At 40.1% G+C, this 26,949-nt stretch overlaps 1 protein-coding gene across 5 annotated transcripts in view; it reads right to left on the bottom strand.

Annotated features, from left to right (window-relative positions):
- The window catches only part of LOC121436435 (G protein-coupled receptor kinase 4-like), a 79,379-nt gene that overhangs the window by 10,349 nt on the left and 42,081 nt on the right, over window positions 1-26,949 (bottom strand). For all 5 annotated transcript variants that reach the window (XM_041636317.1, XM_041636316.1, XM_041636315.1 and 2 more), the window contains 3 exons: window positions 26,104-26,294; window positions 8,778-8,815; window positions 7,262-7,351 (listed from right to left, as the gene is read on the bottom strand). In XM_041636317.1, the coding sequence (XP_041492251.1) occupies window positions 7,262-7,351; window positions 8,778-8,815; window positions 26,104-26,294 (319 nt within the window). The remainder of the gene's footprint in view (window positions 1-7,261; window positions 7,352-8,777; window positions 8,816-26,103; window positions 26,295-26,949) is intronic.

Genomic DNA, 26,949 nt, shown 5'->3' with positions numbered 1-26,949 from the left:
TAAAAAAACACAAATGGCCAAAGATCATATGATTATATTTATATGGCATTTACAGAATATACAAATGCAGAGAGACTGAACATAAACTCATGGTTGAAAGGCCCAGGAGTAGAAAGTGATGAGTAGGTGGTTGCTAATACATCATTAAAATCTGAAGTGATTTTAATGTTCTGAAATTAGACAAAGTAATAGTAATGATGGATGCATAACTGTAAATGGACTAATATCCACTGAGTTATACACTTCACATAGTTGGATTATTTGATGTGGAAAGGATAATTGAAGCTGGATCTATATCTATACTTTATAAACTTGACGGCTGCAGGGTGGGTAATATGGTAAAATGGTACTGGAAATAAAGCTTGCCTCCTGGGGTGCTCCCTCCACTCGACTGTTCCCATGGGTGCCTCAAGTGCAGTGCCATCTGTTCCCAAGTCAGAAGAAACCCCAGAAACCTGCAAGGGGAGGAATTTCAGGCTCTGAGAGACCCACCATGCCCTTAGAAGCTACTAAGGGTAGGCTGGCATTCATTGCCCTTACATCTTTGAAATAATCTGAACATGACTGATTTCCCAGGAATCAGGTAGGTAGGATTTGTTGTGCCCACATGCATGGGATACCAGCTGCATGAGGAAACTGTGGCCTTTCTGATTCTGCCTTCACAGAACCACAAAAACTTGGGAGTCTCTATGGACACCACTCCTCGTTATAAAAAGAAGGCTGCAGACTAAAAAAAAAAAAAAAAAATCCTCAGACACTCTAGATTAGTGGTTCTCAATGTGTGGAGTGCAAATCCTTTGGGGGTTGACTGACCCTTTCACAGGGGTAGCCAAAGACCATCGGAAACACAGATACTCGACATTGCAATTCATAAGAATAGCAAAATTAGTTATGAAGTAGTAGCAAAAATAATTTTATGGTTGGGGGTCATCACAACATAAACTATATTAAAGGGTCACAACATTAGGAAGGTTGAGAATCATTGCTCCTGATGCTCAAAGCATTTGCAAAGATGCCGGGCTAACTTTTAATGTTAGATAACATTAGAAAGTAATGGAGTTCATGTTAGGAAAAGTCATTCTTTAGGGAAGCAGCATCAGTTGTCATTCTAACAACCTGAGTACTCATGAGCTCAGCCGCTGCTGCACAGACAACACAGGTGCTGGGATATTTTTATAGTCTCTGTTTCCCCAATTATTTTTTATATCAGAGTTCCTTAATTTTTATAACTGAAAACTCCATATTTTTCACAGTACCAACTATAATTTTTACATACAGTTCCTATTTCTTTGTTAAAATGTAACCATATTATCAGTTGCTTAAAAAAGATGTCTCAGGGCTGGAGAGATGGCTCAGTGGTTAAGAGCATTGCTTGCTCTTCCAAAGGTCCTGAGTTCAATTCCCAGCAACCACATGGTGGCTCACAACCATCTGTAATGAGGTCTGGCGCCCTCTTCTGGCCTTAAGGCATACACACAGACAGAATATTGTATACATAATAAATAAATAAATATTTTAAAAAAAAGATGTCTCATAGCTCTCTGTTCCTCCAGAGCCAATCTCCAGTCTTATCCCCAACTCTGAAGCAGAACACCTGGGCAAGCCTTCCTTGCCTTGTTCACATCCCCTGTGGATCCCACAGATCCTCCCCTTCTTACTGCCCCCCCCTTGTTGCTTTGTCCCAGTACCCAACCCTAGTAGGAACCCGTACTCCCCCAACAGCCACGCCTATGAGGACAAGTAAGCTGACAGTGGATTGATACCTCTCTTCACTCCTCCAGATCCAGTCCCTCCAGTCTCATCCCAAGCTCTATAGCAGTAAACTTGCTGTGGTCTCCCTTTCTTCTCTGACCTTATGCCAAACAGATCATAAAGATCTCCTCCAGACTTCCTTCCCTGAACTCATCCCAGCCTCCCAAACCTAGCAGGCATACCCTGGGAACACAACAGCTGAGCATGCCAGGAAACAGGTGCAGAGGAAATTCCCTATAATTGCAACATTCCCCTAAAGTTCAGGGAGAAAGTAGAAACCAAGAGAAAAATACTCATCCAACAGAGACAAAACGAGATATAATCACCCAGACCTTTGCAGACTCTGATATGGAAGATGTCAGCCCAGACTACTATATCCAGCAAGAATCTAAATTACCATAGATAGAAAAATAAGATATTCCAAGATAAAATAAAATTTAAGCAATACTTTCTACAAACTCAGTCCTACAGAGAGTGCTAGAAGGAAAATTCCAACACAACCATGAAAACACAGGGAATAAATAATCCCAGACTATTAAAATTAAAGGAAGGGAAACAAATGCACACACACACACACACACACACACACACTAAGATCACCACCATATCCCAGCACTTGGGAGGCAGAGGCAGGCGGATCTCTGTGAGTTCGAGACCAGCCTGGTCTACAAGAATTAGTTCCAGGACAGGCTCCAAAACCACAGAGAAACCCTGTCTCGAAAAACAAAACAAAACAAAACAAACAAACAAACAAACAAAAAAGATCACCACCATAAACAACAAAACAGAATTCAACATTCCTTGGTCATTGAAATCTTTCAATATCTCTGTCTCAATTCCCCCTAATAAAAAAACAAAGACTAACAGAATGGATGCAAAACAGGACCCATTCATTTCCCGCATCCAAGAAATACACCTCAACATTAAAGATAGACATTGCTTCAGAAAAAAGATATTCCTACCACCCCTGACTTCAAACTCTATTACAGAGCTACAGTAATGAAAACAGTGTGGTACTGGCACAAAAACAGAGAAGTTGACCAATGGAATCGTATAGAAGACCCGGATTTTAACCCACAAGCCCATGAACACCTCATTTTCGATAAAGGAGCTAAAAGTATACAATGGAAGAAAGAAAGCATCTTCAACAAATGGTGCTGACACAATTTGATGTCAACCTGTAGAAGAATGAAAATAGACCCATATCTATCACCATGCACAAAACTCAAGTACAAATGGATCAAAGACCTCAATATCAATCTGAACACACTGAACCTGATAGAAGAGAAAGTGGGAAGTACCCTACAACAGATGGGCACAGGAGATCGCTTCCTATATATAACCCCAGCAGACATTAAGGGCAACATTGAATAAATGGGACCTACTGAAACTGAGAAGCTTCTGTAAAGCAAAGGACACTGTCACTAAGACAAAAAGGCAACCTACTGACTGGAAGAAGATCTTCACCAACCCCGCAACAGACAAAGGTCTGATCTCCAAAATATATAGAGAACTCAAGAAACTAGACCGTAAAAGGCTAATCAACCCAATTAAAAAATAGGGCACTAAGCTGAACAGAGAATTCTCAACAGAAGAAGTTCAAATGGCCAAAAGACACTTAAGGTCATGCTCAACCTCCTTAGCGATCAGGGAAATGCAAATCAAAACAACTTTGAGATATCATCTTACACCTGTCAGAATGGCTAAAATAAAAAACACCAATGATAGCTTTTGCTGGAGAGGTTGTGGAGGAAGGGGTACCCTCATCCATTGCTGGTGGGAATGCAAACTTGTGCAACCACTTTGGAAATCAGTGTTTTGGTTTCTCAGGAAATTCGGGATCAACCTACCCCTGGACCCAGCAATACCACTCTTGGGAATATACCCAAGAGATGCCCTATCATATGACAAAAGCATTTGTTCAACTATGTTCATAGCAGCATTATTTGTAATAGCCAGAACCTGGAAACAACCTAGATGTCCTTCAATGGAAGAATGGATGAAGAAAGTGTGGAATATATACACATTAGAGTACTACGCTGCGGTAAAAAACAATGACTTCTCGAATTTTGCATGCAAATGGATGGAAACAGAAAACACTATCCTGAGTGAGGTAACCCAGATCCAAAAATATGAACATGGGATGTACTCACTCACAATTGGTTTCTAGTCATAAATAAAGGTCACGGAGTCTATAATTTGTGATCCTAAAGAAGCTAAATAAGAAGGTGAACCCAAAGAAAAACATACAGTTATCCTCCTGGCTATGGGAAGTAGACAAAATTGCCGGGCAAAAAATTGGGATCTCGGGGGTGGGGTGGGATGGGGGTAAGGGGAGAGAAAAGTGAGAAGGGGAGGATGGGGGAAACTTGGGGAAACGGGATGATTGGGATAAAGGAAGGTTGGATAGGGGAGCACGGAAGCACAATTCTTAATTAAGGGAGCCACCTTAGGGTTGGCAAGAAACTTTTTTTTTTTTTTTTTTTTTTTTTTTTTTTTTTTGGTTTTTCGAGACAGGGTTTCTCTGTGGTTTTGGAGCCTGTCCTGGAACTAGCTCTTGTAGACCAGGCTGGTCTCGAACTCACTGAGATCCGCCTGCCTCTGCCTCCCGAGTGCTGGGATTAAAGGCGTGCGCCACCACCGCCCGGCTTGGCAAGAAACTTGAACCTAGAGTGGCTCCCAGGTGCCCAAGGCGATGTCCCCAGTTAGTTCCTTGGGCAGCTGAGGATAGGGAACCTGAAATGACCCTATCCTATAGCAATACTGACGAATATCGTGCATATCACCATAGAACCTTCATCTGGTAATAGATGGAGATAGAGACAGAGACCCACACTGGAGCACCAGACTGAGCCCCCAAGGTCCCGATGAGGAGCAGAAGGAGGGAGAACACGAGCAAGGAACATGAGTCAGGTCCACCAGGGGTTGTTACGGGAGGTCCTCCCACTCCTCCAGCCAATCGCCGCTGAGATACCAGCCCATTGGGGCGTGGTCTCTCTCCCTTTAAAAAAGCGGCCACTTCCCTCTCCTCTCTCTCTTCACTTCCTGCTCCGCTGGTGATCTGTAAGTTTTTTCCCCTTTTAAATAAATAACACCCTATTAATCATAATTCCAAACTGGTGTGGCATTGTTTATGACTTACGCCTACAAGGGGGTGCACCCACTCACTGAGACAGTGGGGCTGATCTATTGGGAGCTCATCAAGGCCAGCTGGACTGTGACTGAAAAAGCATGGGATAAAATCGGACTCTCTGAACATGGCGAACAATGAGGGCTGATGAGAAGCCAAGGACAATGGCACGGGGTTTTGATCCTACTTCATGTTCTGGCTTTGTGGGAGCCTAGCCAGTTTTGATGTTCACCTTCCTAGACATGGACGGAGGGGGGAGGACCTTGGACTTTCCACAGGGCAGGGAACCCTGACTGCTCTTTGGACTGGAGAGGGAGGGGGAGAGGAGTGAGGGGAGGGGAAGAAGAGAGGGAGGAGGGGGAGGGAAATGGGAGGCTGGGAGGAGGCAGAAACTTTTTTTTTCTCAATAAAAAAAATTAAAGATTTTCTAGAATTGAATGAAAATGAATATACATCATATCCAAATATATGGGACACAATAAAAGTAGTTGTAAGAAAAGTTCATGGCCCTAAGTTTTAAAAAAAAATGGTGTAATCTCATACTAGCAACTTAATAGCACACCTGAAAACTCTCGAACAGTGATTTTTCAACATTGAGGCCTTATACTACGATTCATAACAGTAGAAGGAGCAACAATATAATTTTTGTTGGGGGTCACACTACAACATGAGGAACTGTATTAAAGGGTCACAACATTAGGAAATTTAGAACCAGTGTTCTAGAGCAAAAAGAAGAAATCACACCCACAAGGAGTAGATGGAAAGAAGTAATAACCAAGCACTGAAATCAATAAAATAGATACAAAAGAAACAATACAAAGAGTCAATGAAACAAAGAGTTCTTTGAAAAAAATCAGTAAGACTGACAAACCCTTACCCAAATTAACTAAAAAGTGTGAGAGAGAGAATATCCAAATTAAGAAAATCAGAAAGGAAAAGGAGGACATAACAACAGACATAAAGGAGATCCAGAGAATCATAAGAACATACTTTAAAAACCTGTCCAATACAAAATTGGAAAAATCTAAAAGAAATGGATAATTTTCTCCATATATACCACTTACCAAAGTTATATCAAGATCAGATAAGCCATTTAAACAGATCTATAACCACACAGTGAAAAAAAAGCAGTCATTAAAAGTTTCTCAGGGGGCTGGAGAGATGGCTCAGAGGTTAAGAGCATTGTCTGCTCTTCCAAAAGTCCTGAGTTCAATTCCCAGCAACCACATTATGGCTCACAACCATCTGTAATGAGGTCTGGTGCCCTCTTCTGGCCTACAGGCGTACACACAGACAGAATATTGTATACATAATAAATAAATATATAAAAACAAAATAAAAGTTTCTCAGACAGGGGCTGGAGAGATGGCTCAGCGGTTAAGAGCACTCACAGCTTTCCCAGAAGATCCGGGTTCAATTCCCAGCATCCACATGGCAGCTCACAACTGTCTGTAATTCTAGTTGAAGGGGATCCAACACACTCACACAAACAAGTAACCCTCCTATATAAAAATGACAGACTGAGAGAGAAATCAGGGAAATGACACCTTTCACAATAGCTTCAAATAATATAAAATATCTTGGATAACTCTAACCAAGCAAATGAAAGACAATAAAACAACAAAAACTTCAAGTCTTTGAAGAAAAAATTGAAAGAGATAACAGAAGATGGAAAGATCGCCTATGTTCACGCATCGATAGGATTATCATAGTAAAAACGGTCATCCTATCAAAAGCAATCTATAGGTTCAGTGCAATTCCCATCAAAATTCCAATACAATTCTTCACAGACCTTGAAAGCACAATTCTCAATTTCATATGGAAATACAAAACCCCAGGATAGCTAAAACAACCCTGAACAATAAAAGAACTGCAGGAGGTCTATTAGCCAAGCATGGTGGTGTACACCTTTAATCCTATATATCGCCATGTCTGTCCCCCCAGAAGACTTGTTCTTTTAAAACTAAGTTTATACCTAATCATTGTTTTCAGTCTTGAAGAATGTGAACTGTTGTGTTTGTATATAAAGTATCACAGTGATAATTAGCTTTATTAAATGCTATTTCAGGGGATGGCAAGATGGCTCAACAGGTAAAGTGCTTGCCTTAAAACCTGACTTACCTGACTTACTTGAGTTGTCCTCTGGTTTCCATATGTGTTCTCTGTCATGCACATATGTACACACACATATATACACAATAATAAATATGATACAAATATTTTTTAAAATTAATGGTGTTTCAATATGGCATTCATTTTACGACTTAATGAGGTTTATACTATTTGAGTAAACGAAAAGCTATTTTTTTCCTCTGGATTCTAAAGCACTGGACCACCTGGCAGGAAGGATAAGGTCCACCAAAGTCATCTTTCACTTACACATGTAGCCAACAGTACCAACTCTTCCTCGAACCATCTCCCCTTCTGGAACTTCCAGAGCTAGACCAAGATCTGAAATTCGGATGTGTCCTGTGTGTGTTCAAACACAATGTACAGATCATGGGAAGAAGTAATAGCATTTTAGTAACAATAATAACTGGGAGGCAAAGTCCATCTAAAAAGCATTGATGAGAGCTAAAAATATAGCTCAACAGTAAAACACTTGCCTAGCACATTTAAGGCTCTAGATTCCATCCCCAGTGCTACAAAACACACACACCAAATATGTATAAAAAATAGCAATATCTAAAAGTTACATTTAACTTTACACATGTAGTAAGATTTCAGATAGCATACTGAGTTTCACTAACAGCAAGAAATTAGATTTATACTTTCATGAAGGCGCCCTTTAACAGTAGATAAGCACTAGATAAAAACAGAGGTACCATATTTATTGTTTCCTTATAACTACCAGTGGAAGTAATGAAATTAAGACCCTTTACTTAGAGCCCTCGACTATGCAAATATTTTATGTATAGGAGGGCATTAATGTTTGTTAAATTCCTATGAAAGTAACAAATTACAAAACACATTCTTTTAAGGATACCTGCCATTGGATTTAGACTCACCTTATTAGCACACCTAGTAAACTACTCCATGTCCTACAATATAACATGTCCTCTCCCTGCCTCTCTTTCAAAGCAACTTCAAATGCCAATTCTAGACGGCAGTGCAGCACATCACAAGCTTAGAGTCAGATGCTGCAGACACAACCTGGTACCTTTCCTCTTCACGGTACATAAGTTAGGTGACAAGCAGAAGGCAGTAGCAGAAGTAGGATAAAGCTATGTACTAATAATGCCCCATATTTGCCCTCGGGACTCAGTCACATTGAACTATTCTCTGTAGCAATCACTCTGGCTCTAGCTCTGGTCATCTTCTCCTTTTAGCCACCATAAATCAATAGACAGAAGCTCCTTCTCAATATTGATAACCTAGTTCGTGTAAACACAGCTAGCATCCTAGCAATAGGGTTCATTCTCAGATCCAGAGATATCAAGACCAGAAGCACCCATGCTGCTGACAAGGAGCTGACTGCTAGGGCCAGTCCACATCTACCACCACAGGGTCCCCATAACAGCAATCCCACAGTCCTGAGCTGGGACATGTGATATATGGCAAGGGAACAGCACTGAGGGAAGCATGCCAAGTTTAGAGAGCTAAGGAATAAAGAAAAATAAATATGGATCAACAGAAAATAAAACAGGAGGGCAAATGCTCACTTTGGGTTTATTTACACCTACTTCAATACATTCATCATTAACAGCTGACATCTCTGCTTGTACTTAAATACAGGTGATGGCAATGCAACTGTTTGGTTTGTGTTGTTATTGCTGATTTTTAAACATCCCAAAGAGTTTCTTTTAGTTATTGTTTCCAGTCTGCATTAACTGGTTATGTCCATGTGTCTCTCTGACAGGCCTACCCTTAAGTATGTAAGAATCTCTTTACTTACCATGATCATCAAGGAGGATATTCTCTGGCTTTAGGTCTCTATAAAGAAACAAAAACTGTTATTTAGAAGTCAGCACTGTAGTTCCTGAGCAATGAGAAGAAACAGCCATAAATATCTCGATGGCAAAAAGAGGAAGCTAGAAGAGCAGAAAGTAAAACCACTCGATAAGCAATCCAAGCTGCTACAGACTTCAGACACAACTACAGGTAGCTCAAGAATTCTACAAATTTGCTAAGCATAGTGATATATGCCTATAAAAACCAGAAGAATTCATCTTAGCAAGCATAATACCTATATTAAATATAAAATGAACTTTGGATAGTCCTGCCAAGTTGAAGACATTCTAGTGATTCTGTATGGAGGCCCGGAGTAAGGAAATCAATTTGTCCTTAATGAATATTACTCATTCTGTCTTAATGTTAATTATTTTAAAATGCATTACATTTCATGAAAAATACTTTCAATGGCTTTATACTTATGACTCCACAGTTGAGGACAGACCATCTTCCCTAAGTACTCCTGTCAATTTGTGGACACATCACTAGCACACAGGAAGAGGATAATCTGAAGCCAGCAGTGTAAGACAATACCCTAGAAATAATGCCATAGCAGCAAGATGAGACAGAGGACCAACACAGGAAAATCCCAGAGATCCAAAGTGAGCACCTGCCAGCAGTATGCAGCTGGTCCCTGCAATCTTCTCAGGAGGCTCATAATGGATGTCACTGCTGTCAGGACAGAAGGGCCAGGGAAGGGAGCAGGTAGGGAAACCATGTGGCCTGGCAAGGGCTCCCAACAAGGCTGTTAGCCAGTGAGCACATATGAATTTATTCTCTAGGTACAAGAACAGTGAGCATTTTTGTTTTTCCCCACTATCCATCTGGTAATAATAATAATAATAAAAAGACAACCCTACTAAATATTATTAAAAAGTAACCTAGAGGTAGCATGGAATTTTCACAATCTCATTGATTTTTTTTATCCTTTCCAGTCACCTCCCATCTCACATGTCTCAGAGCACCCCACTCAAATTTCTCTGCTCAAATGTGACCTGCCATCACTATGGCTCTGGCTATGATGAAAATCTCAGGCCTACCCTGAATCCTGTTGACTCAGACGTACATTTCTGCCTGCTCCTTTGTGATCTACAGCTTCACTAAAGTGTTAGAAGCTAGCCTTCTAACTAGCCCAGCTATATGATCAACTGAAGACACTACTGTCAGCCAATAAACATCTTCTATGACAATCCCTACTTCCACCCCAATGCCCCTCCACAGACCAAAATAGTAATGGGCTAAACAGGAACTCTTCAAAACTGTGAAAGGATGCTTAAGTGTCACTATTCACAAGAGATGGCTTCCTTTAGGGTGTGGGAGTGGGAGGAGAAGGACTAAGAGGCAGGCAACTGATAATTTGACCACACCCCAGTGATCATACAGATAAAACAAATTGGCCTTTTTTTTCCCTCAGGGGAAGAGATCACAAGGATGGGAAGGGGGTAATGAATAAGACAGGGATGAATGATGTGAAATCTCCTATTATAAAAAATGAAATAAAACTACCATTAATCTTTTAAAAAAAACCAAGAAACATTGTTGTGGAATATTTGTACACTGTACGAAGATGTATTGCTGTGATTGACATAATAAAGAGCTGAACAGCCAATAGCTAGGCAGGAGAGAATACATGACTTCTGGGCAGAGATAGAGAACTCCGGGAAGTAGAAAGATGGAGACACCAGTGAGACTTGGGCTAAGTGAGACATATGGTACAGAGGAAAGGTAACTGAGCCACGTGGCAAAACGTAAATTTAAACAATAGGTTAAGTTATAAAAGCTAGTTGGGAAAAAGACTAAGCTAAAGTCAAGCTCTCATAATTATTAAGAAGTCTCCATGTCATTGTTTTCAAGATGGCAGTCCTGATGAGAAAATACTACTACAAAACCTTTCTCTATAGTCTCTGCTTCAGTCCTGCCCTGACAGCTGTGACAGACTGTGACTTCAAAGTGTACACCAAATTCTTTCCTTCCCAAGATTACTGGCCAGAGTATTTTATCACAGTGACAGAAAATAAACTAGAACAATATTTACATTCTGAACACTCATCAAAAATCTGAAATCTAAATGCTTGAAACTCTGACATACTGCGGTCCGTGGTCTAAATAAGGAATACCAACCCAAAGTAATAACATTAGCCATCTGTCACTGAATACCCATTGTATGTCATGACTGTGAACTGTATATACTCTGTCTCTAGCCATTTTCACAAAGATTCTCCAGGGTAAGTACAGACAAGGCAATAATATACTTAAGTATTGCAAAATTAAGTGGACACATACTAGGGGACAAGCTATGATATTGAATGTCTGTAGCTAAGTAAACACCAGGACACTGGACCACCAAATGGTGTTTTTCAAACTTTCCATCATAAGCTTTATTTTCCCAGGCTTCTGATGAAAGTAAATAGCTCTTTTCAAACCATCCCTGAGATTGGGGACAATATATTATAGCAAAGAGGACACTGAACACAACATCAGGAGCAAAGGGACAGCTCTGGAGAGAAAGGTATTCTCTCCTGGAGTTAGGGTGTGTGTGTGTGGGGGGGGGATGGTCTCCAGGCAGGATGTAGCAATCCAGCTCCTTTCCTAAAAGACTCCTTACAGCTGAGGTCTGCTCTGTTCCCTTAAGGGAAGGTCCCAGCTGAGCTATCTGCTTCCATTTCTGCTGTGCTCAGCTCTGGCCCAAGAAATTACTACTTCTGTTTCACTCTGCTAAAGGGGAAGTCCTTGCAAAAAATGTAGCCATCTCCTCTGGCTCCAGAGAAAAGTTGTTATATTTTTTCGGCTCAGCTCCCCTAAGGGAATGTCTAAGCAAGGATTTTTTTTTTTTTATGCTAAGCCCTCATAAGGGGACATCTCAGCAAAGGTTCTTTGGTTTTGTTTTTTTTTTTCTGTTCAGCCCCCATAAGGGAAAGTCTCAGCAAAAGGTTCTTCTTTTCTGTGCCAGAGAAAAAGATCTTCACCCAAAATTCTTTTAAGAAGGACGAGTCTAGGAAAGTAATTGCCCCTGCCAGGTGGTGAAGGACAGCCAGCAACTGTAGAGTTTTGGGCTCAGGGACTGGTTGGTTTAGTTGGTCAAGGGCAGAGTTGGCTCTGTTTTCAAGGTTAAACTATGTTTCTTTCAGTGGTCTTTTTAAGTTTTTGTTGTTGTTGTTTGTTTGTTTGTTTGTTTTGGCTCCAGGGCCAAAATATGTTTCTGCGGCTCTGGGTTCAGGGCTAAAGTGTTTCTTTCACTGGCTCCAGTTTCAGATGCAGGTTGCTTCTTTCACTGGTTCTGGGTTCATGGTCAGAGTGCTAGATTTCATGCTCAGGGATTGGTTGGTTTCTTTGGCTGGCCCTTTTACCCTACAAAGGAGATATGATGTGCCCTTGTTAGTAATTAGACCATTCCAGACCTCTGAACAGGTTTATTGGATGCACTCTCCTGGATTTTTTTAGGTTGAATGGTGATGATCTAATCATAATCCTAAAACAGGAAGATAGACTATTTGGCATATCCATGAGTTAAAGACAAATAACCTTGTATTCATTTTTCACATCTAAAACTGTGGGATCCCTACTGGCTTGCATACAATATACATGTAATTGAAATTGAGAGTTAACATTCTGTGGAGTATTAACATTCATCATATACCACTCCAGCTCACTTTTCTCCTTCCATATTCCTATTCCTGTTAAAGAGTACTTTTCTATCTGAACTCAGTTTTCCAACCTGCTACTGAGTCTTGACTAATCATGAGATAACATAACTGAAGATAGTCTTCAGAGAGAATGCTTTGGACTAGCAAGGATCACCTGTCTATCACCTGTCACACCTCTTATTAGTCCACACGTGTTACCCTATTTGTCACCCCAGCATGGCCTTGTGTAAGGTTTTCTATTTTTCATTGATGCCTCAGGTGTATGTCATCAGCCTTTCCTGGGGAATGACACTAAACATGGGCAGATAAGGGCTACCAAAAGGGAAGGCTGATCTGCTGCACCCATGTTGTGAACAACATGCTGGGCATACTTGAGAATGACACTAAGGGAAGAACATGGGGCTGTACAAGCACTCTGGATTAACTGGACTTTAGTGTAACCTAGGAAGGTTTAGACCAAGATTAAAAGGATCTGTACTACAATCTCAAGACATCAAGGGAATAGATGCTGTTCTGAGATAAATAATAGTTAAGCATAGAGCAAGGCTACTGTTATCTCCAAGCAGGACCCAAATTAACCTTAACAAACCTTGGCTGCTATCTGCCATAGGGAATAGTGACACTACGGAAGAGAACTCTACATCTCAGAAAGCAGGCTCAGATCACAGGGAGTTTGGCCCTAGTAGCCCAAGCAGCACTGCATAGGTAGCCTCATCCAAAGAAGAAACAACTCACATGACACTTACAACTCAGCAAAATAATATGTCTGCCCAAACATCCAAATGTGAGCCACACACAGGTGTTGCACCCAATGATTTTAACAACTTTCTTCTTAAATACTTTTAGACACGATCCTCTTTCCAGTTCATTTGCTTCCTCTTCTGCAGATGTCAAAAGATCTTTGCTTTGCTTATGCTCACCACTGGAAAATTACTTTACTGTCCATATAACCAGACTTCTAGAAACCAACATTCAAAGGTTGGGGTAAGAGAGGAAAGTAAAGGCAAAGGCCCATTGCCATGAAGAATTTTTTTTTTTTTTTTGGTTTTTCGAGACAGGGTTTCTCTGTGGTTTTGGAGCCTGTCCTGGAACTAGCTCTTGTAGACCAGGCTGGTTTCGAACTCACAGAGATCCGCCTGCCTCTGCCTCCCAAGTGCTGGGATTAAAGGCGTGCGCCACCACCGCCCGGCTAAGAATTTTTTTTAACCTTCTTTGAAAATTGATTTTATTGAGCTCTACATTTTTCTCTGCTCCCCTCCCTGCCTCTCCCTTCCCCTTTAACCTTCTCCCATGGTCCCCATGGTCCCAATTTACTTAGATCTTGTCTTTTTCTACTTCCCATATAGAGTAGATCCATGTATGTCTCTCTTAGGGTCTTCTTTGTTGTCTTGGTTCTCTGGTGATATGGGAAGTCCTTCTGTATGAGTTGCTTTTATTGGTTAATGAATAAAAAATCAGCATTGGCCTGTGATAGGGCAGAGTAGAGCTAGGTGGGGAAAACTAAACTGAATGCTGGGAGAAAGAAGGCAGAGTCACAAGATGCCATGTAGTCACCAGAGGAGAAAGACGTGAGCTGTCAGCTGAAACTTTGCCAGTAGACCACAACCCTCATGATAAAATATAAAATAATGAAATGGGCTAAAAGAAGATGTAAGAGCTAACCAATAAGAAGCTGGAGCTAATAGGCCAGGCAGTGATTTAATTAATACAGTTTCTGTGTGGTTATTTTGGGGCTGAGCAGCCGAGAGCAAACAAGCAGTCTTTTACAATACTCTGGGATTGTAAATTGTAGGCTAGTTTGCTTTGCTTTATGTCTAAAGCCACTTATGAGTGAGTACATATGATATTTGTCTTTCTGAGTCTGGGTTATGATGGTTTTTTTTTTTAGCTCCATCCATTTGCCTGCAAATTTAAAGATATCATTTTTTTCTGCTGTGTAGTACTCCATTGTGTAAATATACCACATTTTCCCTATTCATTCTTTGATTGAGGGGATTTACAGTGTTTCCACGTTCTGGCTATGACAAACAATGCTGTTATAAACATAGTTGAGTACATGTCCTTGTGGTACGATTGAGCATCCTTTGGGTATATACCGAAAAGTGGTATTGTTAGGTCTTAAGAAAGGTTGTTCTGAGAAATCACCATACTGATATTCAAAGGGGCTGTACCAATTTGCACTCCCACCAGCAATGCAGGAGTTTTCTAAGTTGTCATCAGTGATTTTGATCTTGGCCATTCTTACAGGTGTAAAATGGAATCTCAGCGTTGTTTTGATTTGCATTTCTTTGATGACTAAGGATGTTGAACATTTCCTTAAGTGTCTTTCAGCCATTTTAGATTCCTCTGTTGAGAGTTCTCTGTTTAGGTTTGTACTCCATTTTTTTTTATTGGATTATTCGTTCTTTTGATGACCAATTTCTTGAGTTCTTTGTATATTTTGGAGATCATCCCTCTGTCTAATGTGGGGTTGGTAAAGATTTTTTTCCCATTCTGTAGGCTGCCGTTTTGTCTTGTTGACCATGTCTTTTGCTTTAGAGAAGCTTTTCAGTTTCAGGAGGTCCCATTTATTAATTGTTTCTCTCAGTGTCTGTGCTGCTGGAGTTATAGTTAGGAAGTGGTCTCATGTGCCAATGTGTCCAAGTGTACTTCCCACTTTCTCTTCTGTGAGGTTCGTTGTGGCTGGCTTTATGTTGAGGTCTTTGATCCATTTGGACTTGAGTTTTGTGCATGGTGATAGATATGGATCTATTTTAATTCTTCTACATGTTGATATCCAGTTATGCCAGCACCATTTGTTAAATATGCTTTCTTTTTTCCATTGTATAATTTTAACTTCTTTGTCAAAAATCAGGTGTTCATAGGAGTTCGTACAGCTAGTTCTGGAAGAGCCAAGGTTACACATAGAAACCTTCTAAATATTTATAAGAAACTACCCCTCCCCCAAAAAAGTAAAGACATGACAGCAGCCTGTAATCCCAGAACTCAAGAGGCAGAGACAGGATGCCTGTACCTTGCGCAAGATGTTAACTAGACTACCTGGAACTGATGGGTTCTGAATTCACCAAGACCCTGCTGCAATAAATAAAGAGTGATTAAGAAAGACAACCAATGTCAGTTGTGTACCCATACACACACACACACACACACACACACACACTCACAAGCTTATATTCATGAACAATTGGGGAAGTGTGTGTGTGTGTGTGTGTGTGTGTGTGTGTGTGTGTGTGTGTGTGTTGGATTTAAGATCCTTTCAAATTTCAGATATTAGGGGCTGGAGAGATGGCTCAGAGGTTAAGATCATTGTCTGCTCTTCCAAAGGTCCTGAGTTCAATTCCCAGCAACCACATGGTGGCTCACAACCATCTGTAATGGGGTCTGGTGCCCTCTTCTGGCCTGCAGACATACACATAGACAGAATATTGTATACATAATAAATAAATAAATATTTTTAAAAAATTTCAGATATTAGGATTAGAGATGTTCAAATCATATTATACAAAAAACTATTTAGTAAGCAGTAGAAAGTCTGACTTAGAGGAATATGGTTCATAGCAGTTCTTTCTTTTTTTTTTCAAGACAGGATTTTTTCTGTGTAACAGGCCTGGCTGTACTGGAACTAGCTCTTGTAGACTAGGCTAGCCTCGAAATCACAGATATCCACTTGTCTCTGCTTCCTGAGTGATGGAATTAAAGGTGTGTGCCACCACTGCTGGCTAATCATAGCAGTTCTTATAAACATTTTTAAAAAGTGTTACTCTTTCCTTAGCCTTGCAAGTTTCAGAAAGAATAAAAAAAATCCAATCTATTTTTTAAACTACTTACTATAAATTCTAATATGTCTTTATTCAATGTCACTGCCTTGCTCCATCAGCAGAATATGAGCTGGTGGGGGTGGGGGAGTGGGGGGCATATCTCTTGCCTTATCTCCCAGAGTACGTTCTAACATGAAGTTCAGGGATACATAGAACCACAGTCATCTATACTGCCTAAAGACCTATTTGATCAAGTCACCACTGGAAAACTTGTAAGTCCAACTGTACTCTACCCTTGCTTTTCTCCTCCACACAAACTATTACCACCACCCTTTTCCTTTGCTCTTTTGGAGGCAGGGTCTCACAGTTTAGACCAGACTTGATTTTTCAATCCACAACTCATTCACAAGACAGAGATCCAATGAACAGCTAAACATATATTTCCTTAGTAACTTTATAATAGCATTTTCTCTGGATTGTTTAAAACTACAGCATTCCAAATCTCATGGTCTATATCATACTTAATAAAGGACAAGTAAAATATAACACTCCATTGAAACTACCAGTCAAGACTTTGGTTTTCTTCTGTTAGAGAAAGGGCCAGAGTCTCTTGGACACACATTCCTCCCTCATTACTCTCTGTGAATGAATGCCATCCTATTGGGAAGATAAAATGACAACGTATGCTGTGATAGTTAGCGTTCATTGTCAACTTAACAATATCAAGAAAGCCTTGGAAGTAATCCTCTGACTATATCTGCCAGAATTTATCTAGATTTCATTCATTGAAACGGGAAGACCTGCCCACTGTGGTGAGCACGACCCTCTGGCCTTTATAAAGTAGAGAAAACACAAGCAGCAAGCATGTAATCATTCCTCTTTTCTTCTGACTTGTTGTGGACTATTATTTTAACTATGTAAAGATGTGTTAAATTTGTTTATGTTGGGGACTATTATTTTAACTATGTAAAGATGTGTATATTTATTTATGCTGCATCTGTTTAATGATGTAAAAATGTGTTGTTTTGCCTGACTAAGGCACTTGATTGCTAGTAAAAAGGTGACTGAAATAGCTCAGCACAGGAGGGACAGATGAGGCTGGCAGGTAGGGAGAATAAGTAGGAAGAGGAATATAGGCTTGAGAAAGAGAGGGAGACGCCCAGGAGCCTATCACCAGGCAGCCAGACACAGAGTAGGATATACAGAATGAAAGAAAGGTAAAAAGCTCCAAGGCAAAATGTAGATGCAGAGAAACAGGCTATGTTATAATAGCAACAGGGACAAGTATAAGGCTGGACATTCATAACTAATAGTAAGTATCTGTGTCATGATTTGGGAGCTGGTTGGTACCCCCCCCCCCGAAAAAAAAAACCAACTACAGAGACTAACTCTATCAAATTTCAACTTCCCAGCTAAGAAGGATTGTAACATTCCAGAACTGTGAGGTAAAATAAACCTTTTCTCCCTCACATTGCTTTTGCCAGAGCATTTTATCACAATAATGGAGAAAGAAACTAAGACATCCCAACTGCTCTAAAATGCTACGTGTTCTGCAGGTGAATGTTTGTTGTTATAGTTTGTTCATCAGCAGCATGGTTTTGATATTCACAGCAGACTGCCTTCTGATTACAGAAATACCTGGAAATAAAAAAAACAAAGGGCATAGGTATCATTGGCTCATCTCTCTGAGGTCAAATTTGGTCTGGAAATCTGGTTGAGCAATTACTCCTTGGTCACCAACATTAACAGATGTGGTCTAAGTCCATGTGGCCAGCCATCTCTGTCTTACAGAAGTGAATCATAGTGGTTTTTTTTTTTAAAAAAAAAAAAAAAGAAAGAAAGAAATATAATTAATTCAGTGTGAATTTGGCCTCAAGTCAGACAAACAGACAAAATAAGTCAGAATGAAGAAACTTGAAATTTGAGATAAACCCTCTTTCCATCTATTGGTTCTAAACAAAAGTTCCATGACTATTCAGTAGGAACTGAGAGAGCTTTCAAAACATGGTGTTAAGGTATATATTTGAAAATTCTTACTGCATTCCACGCTATCCTAAAGAATTAGTTAGCAAGAATTAAAAAATTAAACTCTCATGAGAAAATGGAGTTTAGCTATGTTACCAAATATGACAAATTAAAAAAATTCATAAAATCAACTGGTTCATAATTTTTGCACTCCAAAAGACACCATTAAGGAAGTAGAAAGCCAAACCAAAGGGAATTGGGAAATGGCTAAGTTTGTAAAATGCTTGTCTTACAATCAAGAGATCCTGAATTTGATCACCAGAACTCAAGTAGAAATCAGGATGTGGAGCTGGAGAGATGGCTCAGCAAATAAGAGCACTGGCTGTTCTTCCAGAGGACCTGGGTTCAATTCCCAGTACCTATATGGCAGCTTACAACTGTCTGTAACTCCAGTACAAACACGTAGTCAAAACACCAATGCACATAAAATAAACAAACAAATCTTAAAAAAAAAGAAAACAGTATGTGGATGTTTATAATCCCCACAATATCAAGATGGGAGACAGCCAGACAGATCCCTAACTAAAGCTTGGTGGCCGTCAGCCTAGTCTACTTGGAAACCCTGTCTCAAACAGAAGAAGGAAATAGTTGAGAAACAATACCTGAGATTATACTCTGGCTTCCACATACATCCCCACACACCTACACACATAAGGACAAGCATGCTGTGTGCACATACATACACATACACACAAACACACACATGTACACACACACAATGGAGATAAGGGAGGGAAGAAAGAAAAGGAAAAGAATGTGAACAATAAAGGTAGGGTAAAGAACTTGATTCCAGAATATTTAAAGACAAATTCAACTAAATAATAACACAACATATAGCCCAATTTTAAAATGTGTCAACTATTTAAGAATTGCCAGTAAAAATTTGAGGTTATAGCATGCACATATCCTTCAGTATAAATCCCAGTACCACCAACCACACAACCAAAAAAAAAAAAAAAGAAAGAAAGAAAAGAATAGCCAATGCTAGACTTTTTGTCACTGTAACAGATACTGAGAGAAACAGTTTAAAAAAAGGAAAAGGAAAGATTTCTTTTGGCTCAAAGACACTGGCTTCATTGCTTTCAGGACTTTGACGAGAAAGAACATCATGGTGAGTAGAGTATTATGACAGAGGAGTAGGCAGAAAGCAGAGAACTAAATAGGAAGAGTCCAGGGACAAGATACATCCTTCAACCTTTCAGAAGCATACCTGTAGTAACACACTGCATAACAGTAGGCAGCTGGAACGCTGGTAAGAGTGTGAGAGTGAAGAACTGAGTTAGATAACCATACTTATTTGCTTTGTAATTTTTTGTGTCAATTTTTAAATGAAAGTTGACTTTTTTATTAAAAATTTTTAATACAGTATTTTCTCATTTTACACAGCTATCCCCATTCCTACTTCCTCCCCTCCTACCACCCCAGCCTTTCCCTTACCCCACACCACTTCCATCCACTCCTCACAAAGGGTAAGGCTTCCCATGGGGAAATCAACAAAGTCGGACAATTCACTTCGAGGCAAGACCAAGGCACTCCCCCCTGTTATCTAGGCTGAGCAAGGTATCCCTCCAAAGAAAATGTGCTCCAAGACACAAGGACTAGGGATAAATTCTGGTCCCATTGCCAGTGGCTCCACAGACTGACCAAGCCTCACAACTGCACATTACAATCAGCAGACCTAGTTTGGTCCTATACAGGTCCCCTGCTATCAGTCCAGAGTCAATGAGCTCTCACTAGCTCACTAGCTCAGATCAGCTGTGGATAGCAACATCATGGTCTTGACCCCTTTGCTCATATATTGCACCTCTCTCTCTTGGACTGGTCTCAGGTAGCTTGGTCAAGTGCTTCGCTGTAGATCTCTGTATCTGCTTCCATCAGTTGCTGGATGAAGGTTCTATGATGACAATTAAGGTAATCATCAAATTGATTAAAGGGGAAGACCAGTTTAGGCATCCTCTCTACTGCTGCTTAGAGTGTTAGCTGGGGTCATCCTGTGGATTCCTAGTAATTTCCTTAGTACCATGTTTCTCATTAGCCCTTTAATGGCTCCGTCAATCAAAATTATCTCTTTCTTTTCTCTCCCTCTCTGTCCTTCTCCTGTCTTGAGCATCCTGTTCCCTCATATTCTCCTCCTCCTTCCCTTTTCCCCCTCTCCATGTCTTTCCAGCTTCCCTCCCGCCGCAAAACTCTCAATGTTTTCAGGAGATCTTGTATGTTTCCCCTTCCCAGAGGTTCTATGTATATCTCTCTTAGGGTTCTCCTTGTTACCTAGTTTCTCTGGAATCTTGGACTATAGGCTGGTTTGCCTTTGCTTTGTGTCTAATATCTACTTATGAGTGAGTACATACCATGTTTGTCTATCTGAATCTGGGTCACCTCACTCAGGATGTTTTTTTCCTAGTTCCATCCATTTGCATGCAAATTTCAAGATGTCACTGTTTTTTTTTTTTTTTATACTACTGAGTAGTACTCCACATTTTCTTTATCCATTCTTCAGTTGAGGGTCACCAATGTCGTTTCCAGGTTCTGGCTATTATGAATAATGCTGCTATTAACACAGTTGAGCAAATTTCCTTGTGGTATGAGTGTGCATCCATTGGGTATATGCCCAAGAGTGGTATTGCTGGGTCTTGAGGTAGATTGAGTCCCAATTTTCTGAGAAACCGCCACACTGATTTCCAAAGTAGCTGTATAAGTTTGCACTCCATAAGCAATGGAGGAGTGTTCCCTTTACTCTGCATCCTCTACAGCATAAGCTATCATTGGTGCCTTTTATCTTAGCCATTCTGACTGGTGTACGATCACAGAGTATCACAGAGTCGTTTTGATTTGCATTTTCCTGATGGCTAATTTCTCTGATGTTGAGCAATTTAAGTGTCTTTTGGCCATTTGCAATTCTTCTGTTGAGAATTCTCTGTTTGGATTATTGGATTGGATTATTTAGTAATTTGATGTCTAATTTCTTGATTTCTTTATATATTTTGGAGATCAGTCCTCTGTCAGATGTGGGGTTAGTGAAGATTTTTTTTCCCATTCTGTAGGCTGCTGTTTTTGTCATAGTGACTGTGTCCTTTGCTTTATAGAAACTTCTCAGTTTCAGAGCTGATAAACACGTTCAGTAATGTGGCAGGATACAAAAATCAAGTAAAAAAGGAGGCCTCCTATATACAAATGATAAAGGGGCTGAGAAAGAAATCATAGAAACATCACCATTTACAATAGCCACAAATAACATATATTATCTTGGGGTAACACTAATCAAAGAAGTGAAAGACCTGTATGACAAGAACTTTAAGCCTTTGAAGAAAGATATTGAAGAAGATATCAGAAAATGCAAAGATCTCCCATGTTCTTGCATAGGTAGGATCAACACAGTAAAAATGGCAACCCCACCAAAAGCAATCTACAGATTCAATGCAATCCCCATCAAAATCCCAGCACAATTCTTGATAGACCTTGAAAGAATATACTCAAATTCTTATGGAAAAACAAAAACGCAGGATAGCCAAAACAATAAAGGAACTTCTGGAGGCATCACAAGCTCTATTACAGAATTACAGTAATGAAAACTGCTTTGTATTGGCAAAAAAAAAAAAAAACCAAAAAACCAAAAAACCGATAGGTGGACCAATGGAATAAAATCGAGAACCCTAATATTAATCCACACACCTATGAACACCTGATTTTTTGACAAAGAAGTTAAAATTATACAATGAAAAAAAGAAAACATCTTCAATAAATGGTACTGACATAACTGGATGTCAACATGTAGAAGAATGCAAATAGATCCATATCTATCACCATTCACAAAACTCAAGTCCAAATGAATTAACGACCTCAATATAAATCCAACCACACTGAACCTGATAGAAGAGAAAGTAGGAGATAGTCTTGAATGCCTGGGCACAGGAGACCACTTCCTAAATATAACACCAGTAGCACAGACACTGAGAGCAACAATTAATAAATGAGACCTTCTGAAAGTTTACTTCTTAAATCAAGAAATGTTTTTGCAGCTAGGTGGTGGTAGCACATGCCTTTAATCCCAACACTTGGGAGGCAAAGGAAAGTAAATCTCTGTCTCTGTGAGTGCAAGGCCAGCCTGGTCTACAGAGCAAGTTACAAGACAACCAGGGTTGCACAGAGAAACCCTGTCTCAAAAAAAAAAAAAAAAAAAAAAGAAGGAAGGAAGGAAACAGAATACATTTCTCTTCTATCAAAACTCTCCCAACACATATATTGACTTTGTTCACTTGTTTTTGTTTTTTGTCAAACATTTTAAATAAATAGTATGTTATGAGGCAGAGGTATCTGAGGTATTGAACCAACCACGACAGCTCAAAGATCACATAAGCAAGTTTTTATTGCCAGGATCCTGTTTTTCACTTGTGTGCTTGGGTAGCTCGTTGCTTGTACCTATGTATTACAACAGCCTCACTACCTGACAGCACTCCTGAACCATCCTGAACCAGGTACCTTTGGTGACTTCTTGTTTTGGAAACTCTATCTGAACAAGCAAAAGAGGGCTCTAGAAAGAGGAAAAAGAAAAAGATGGAATATTCCTGTAAAACGTGAGTGAAAAGGCTCTATGACACTATGTGTCCTCCTAATATCCTTACCTTTCATCTACATAAATAAGATAAAAATCAACAGACATAACATAGGACCTAGAAGGCCCTCAATTACTTCTGTCTGTTTACTTCCAAACACATGGGTTTCAGTAGAAGTCCTTCCATCCTGGTGAGGGTACCCTTTTCCTCCCACTACCCAGACTTATTAAAAGCAGGTCTGCTAAACAGATTCTCAGTAGTTGACCCCAGGCAAATGCATGGAAAGAACAAGGCTCCCCTTGGCAAGACTCAAGTATGCCACAATACCTCCTTGAAACAAAACATCCTGTCACTATGCCACCTCACTTAGGTTCTCAATTCTGGCTGCAAAGAATAAATTGAAGCCCTGCCATGTTACTCACACGGTTCATTTTTGCTGATTTTCAGAATGCTGAAAATTCAAACATTTTAACCCATATTGTCTCTCTAGTTCATGGTTTTAATAAAGTCCATGTCTAGTGGTGCTGAACACCTTTAATCCTAGCAGAGGTGGAGACAGGAAGATCTCTATGAATTTGAAGCCAGCCTGGTCTACATAGCAAGTTCCATGGCAATCAAGGTTACATAGTAAGATTCTATCTCAAATAAAACAAAACCTCATCTCTCTGGCACATGGCTTATAAGAACTACTAAGTGGCAATCTATGAAAACAGAAAAAAGACATTAAAAATAAACCAACACATTTTCCTTGAGGTATGCCAGTGTTTAAACAGAAGAGAGGGCCACTTTTAGAAGCTCAAAGTCATTTGTTCACAAAACACTCAGGGCACCACTGTGGATACAGAGGGAGGGAGACACAGACCAGTTCTCATGGAAAGCCCCAATCATACCTTCTCTGTGGTGCTACCTGAAATCCAAGTAGCCACTGGATTAAGAAAATGAAGACTCCTCCAGACAACCCAAGAATTCACCATGAGGTTGAAGGCAAGCAGGTAGATCTCAGCTGAAATCCCTTTTTACTCTAGGAGTAACCAGAATCAAATCAGTGTGACCTGAGTCTACCTCTAAATAACAGCAAAAAAGTTAAGCTCAATTAGGATGTAGCACCTTTGCCTCTAAAGAATCATGGTCAGAGAAGTAATCCCACCCTTTCTCAGTAACTGAAGGTAAGGCTATATCAGTGGTGTCTGGTCTGCGGGAGACAATAGAAAAAAACTGAAGGTCAATCATTGTAGCATGAACAAGATCAGGGACTCTTGAGAAACTCAGTCTGATGTGACCAACTCTACACTGAGAGTTGCCCCCCAGAGCACTATAGGGATGCTGGAGGGACAGCACTCATACTGCTAGGGAGAGGATATGGTGGTTTGAACAAGAATTACCCCTATAGATAGATTCATATATTTGAATGCTTAGTCACCAGAGAGTGGAACTTTTTGAAAGAAGGATTAGGAATTATGGCCTTGTTGGAGGAAGTATGTCACTGAGGGTGGGCTATGCAGTTTCAAAAGCCCACATCAGATCTAGTCTCTAGATCAGACTGTAGCTCTCAGTTACTGTTCCAGCTCCAGTCTACAGAGCGCCATGCTCCCCACTATGATGATAATGGACTAAACCTCTGAAACTGTAAGCAAGCCCCCAGTTAGGTGCTTTTCTTTATAAGAATTACCTTGAGCATTATGTCTATTCACAGCAATAGAACAGTGACTACAACAGGGACATTACTGGAATAACTTGGGAAAAATAAGCATCTTATCGATGTGAAGAAGGCATCCACAGAAGGGCTTATTGCCAAGACTAGAGTTATAAAGACTTCTTAGATGTACTGGAAACCACAAATACACTTACATAACAAGGGCTGAGGAGACTGATGTGGGCCATCAGGAATCAAGGATGGAGAAGTTAGTAAGACGCTAAGTACTTAAGGGTCTGAACACCTGGTGAACAAGGGTCCCATACTAGAGGAAGATGAAATGGGGTCAGATCTACATTCAAACATGTCTTATCAGAATCTTCTGGAAAATGCACTGGGTCAACATAGGCAGTATGGAAATCTATTCAAGTCTCTGTCAGTTTGCTGACAAGAAAAAGACAAGGACTAAGCTGCTTACTATGGAAAATAGAGACTGATGGAGATAATCTAGAATAAAGTGATGACCAACTGAATGAAGATGAGAGGAAGAGATACATAGATCCCTCTGGAATTTTATAGTTTAAAAAAGGCACAAGACTAGGAATTCTCATTAGGAAGGTTGGAGAAATGGCTCAGTGGATAAATACACTTGCTGTGCATGAGTGATTGAGTTTGAGTACTCAGAACCCATGTAAAGTCAGGTGATGTAGCATCTATAATCCTGGTGAGATGAGAAGCCGAGACAAGAGAATCCCCAGAAACTCAGAGGCCAGCTATCACAGCAAGCCCCTATTTCAAACAAACTGAAAAGGTGAAAACTGAGACCCACAGATGTCCTTGGCCTTCAACAAATGTGCTTCTGCAAACATGCACACATGCACAAACATATACACAAAAACATTTTTTAAAAGGAAAGAAACTCTTCTTATGGACTGATTGGCAAGTAAATCTCTGGAAGAGAAAATAAAAGTCCCCAGGGAGAGTGATCAATATGAGATTCATTTTATAACAACTCCAGTATCTAAGAGAGATAAACTGTTTTCAAATTTTAAATATACTGATTGTACTAAGCTAATTCTAACTACAAAGCTTAATCTGGTTTTCTTAATGAATTCTAAGATGAAAAGAAAACCTTTTCTCCTGAGAAAGGGTTTTTCTGTGCAGACTCGGCTATCCTGGAACTCACTCTGTAGACCAAGCTGGCCTTGAATTCACAAAGATCCGCCTGCCTCTGCCTCCAGAGTGCTGTGATTAAGGGCATGTACCACCAACACCTGGCAGGAAAACATTTTTAATATACTTGATCATGTTTTCTTGGAATATTATGAATATTATGAGTTGTCAAATATCTCAGAATTCTATAAATAGGCTTTCTCATGCTTACACAAATAGCACTGGCTATCTGATCAGCTTAAGAAAAAAGGTTCTGCCTCAAAAGGACAATTTCTTAGAAGAGTAAAGATAAACTAAGAAGGAAACCAAGGTATACTTCTGACTGGCTGTGTCTTACAGTTTAAGCGACAACCTCAACCCCTCAGAATGCCACCCAAGGCCTCCCTGTTTTCCCTTTTCCATCCCATGACAGCCAGTATAAGCCAGAGGAAGCTCCCAGTGGAAGGTTTCAACACTCAGAGGCTCTGTCAGGTCACACCATTCTTACCTGTATACAATTCTTTCCCTCTGTAAATCTTCCAAGCCACAGCACAGCTCTGCAGCATAGAACACAGCTCTGGGCTCCTCAAAGCCAGGATTGCCCAGATTGTAAATGTGGTACTTCAAATCCCCTCCATTCATAATGGTTAGCACCAAACACAAGGCATCCTTGGTTTCATAAGTGTAGGCTAAACTAACCTAAAGACAACAGCATCATAAAAAAAAAAAGATACACACATAAAAAATATGCTTGTTCAGTCTTAACTTATAGAATTTGTTAACAATAATCTGAATTATCTGTTAAGTTTGTAATAGGACACCCAAACACTATGTGCTTCAGAGAACTACACACCACACACCATGTCTCTGGGCCTTTACTTAGCAAATAGCTCAGTGCAACTCTGCATGGAAAGTGACTTCTTCACACTATGGTCTGATTGTGTGACACTAAGAACTTCTGGAGCACCTGCATTCAGCAGTTCTGGCAAGATCTTGTTCCACACTCCTCCAACATTTGGTGATGCTGATCTTTTTGGTCTGAGCCAGGGTGGTCAGGGTATAATGGCTGATGATTGTGTCATTTTGCTGTTTTGTGATGCTGAACCATATCCCAAATCCTTAATTTTGGAAGACTGGTTGCACTATGTAACCTAGGTGGGTCTCTGACGCATTATATAGCCAAGGCTAGCCTTGAACTGTAATTCTGGTTTTAATTTGCAGTGAATACTCCCCATACTTTTTCATTGATTCATTAGTCAGTCACAGCATTTTTGTGAAGTGCCTTTATGCTTTTTGTTTTGCTTTTTGAAGAAATGAGATTTGCCCAGGCTGGCATTGAGCTTCTAGGAGCAAG

The sequence above is a fragment of the Microtus oregoni genome, unplaced genomic scaffold (assembly GCF_018167655.1).
Source record: "Microtus oregoni isolate MIOR12 unplaced genomic scaffold, Mior012 000049F_ref0000343, whole genome shotgun sequence".
Classification (NCBI taxonomy): domain Eukaryota; kingdom Metazoa; phylum Chordata; class Mammalia; order Rodentia; family Cricetidae; genus Microtus; species Microtus oregoni.
This window is presented reverse-complemented; position numbering and strand designations above follow the sequence as displayed.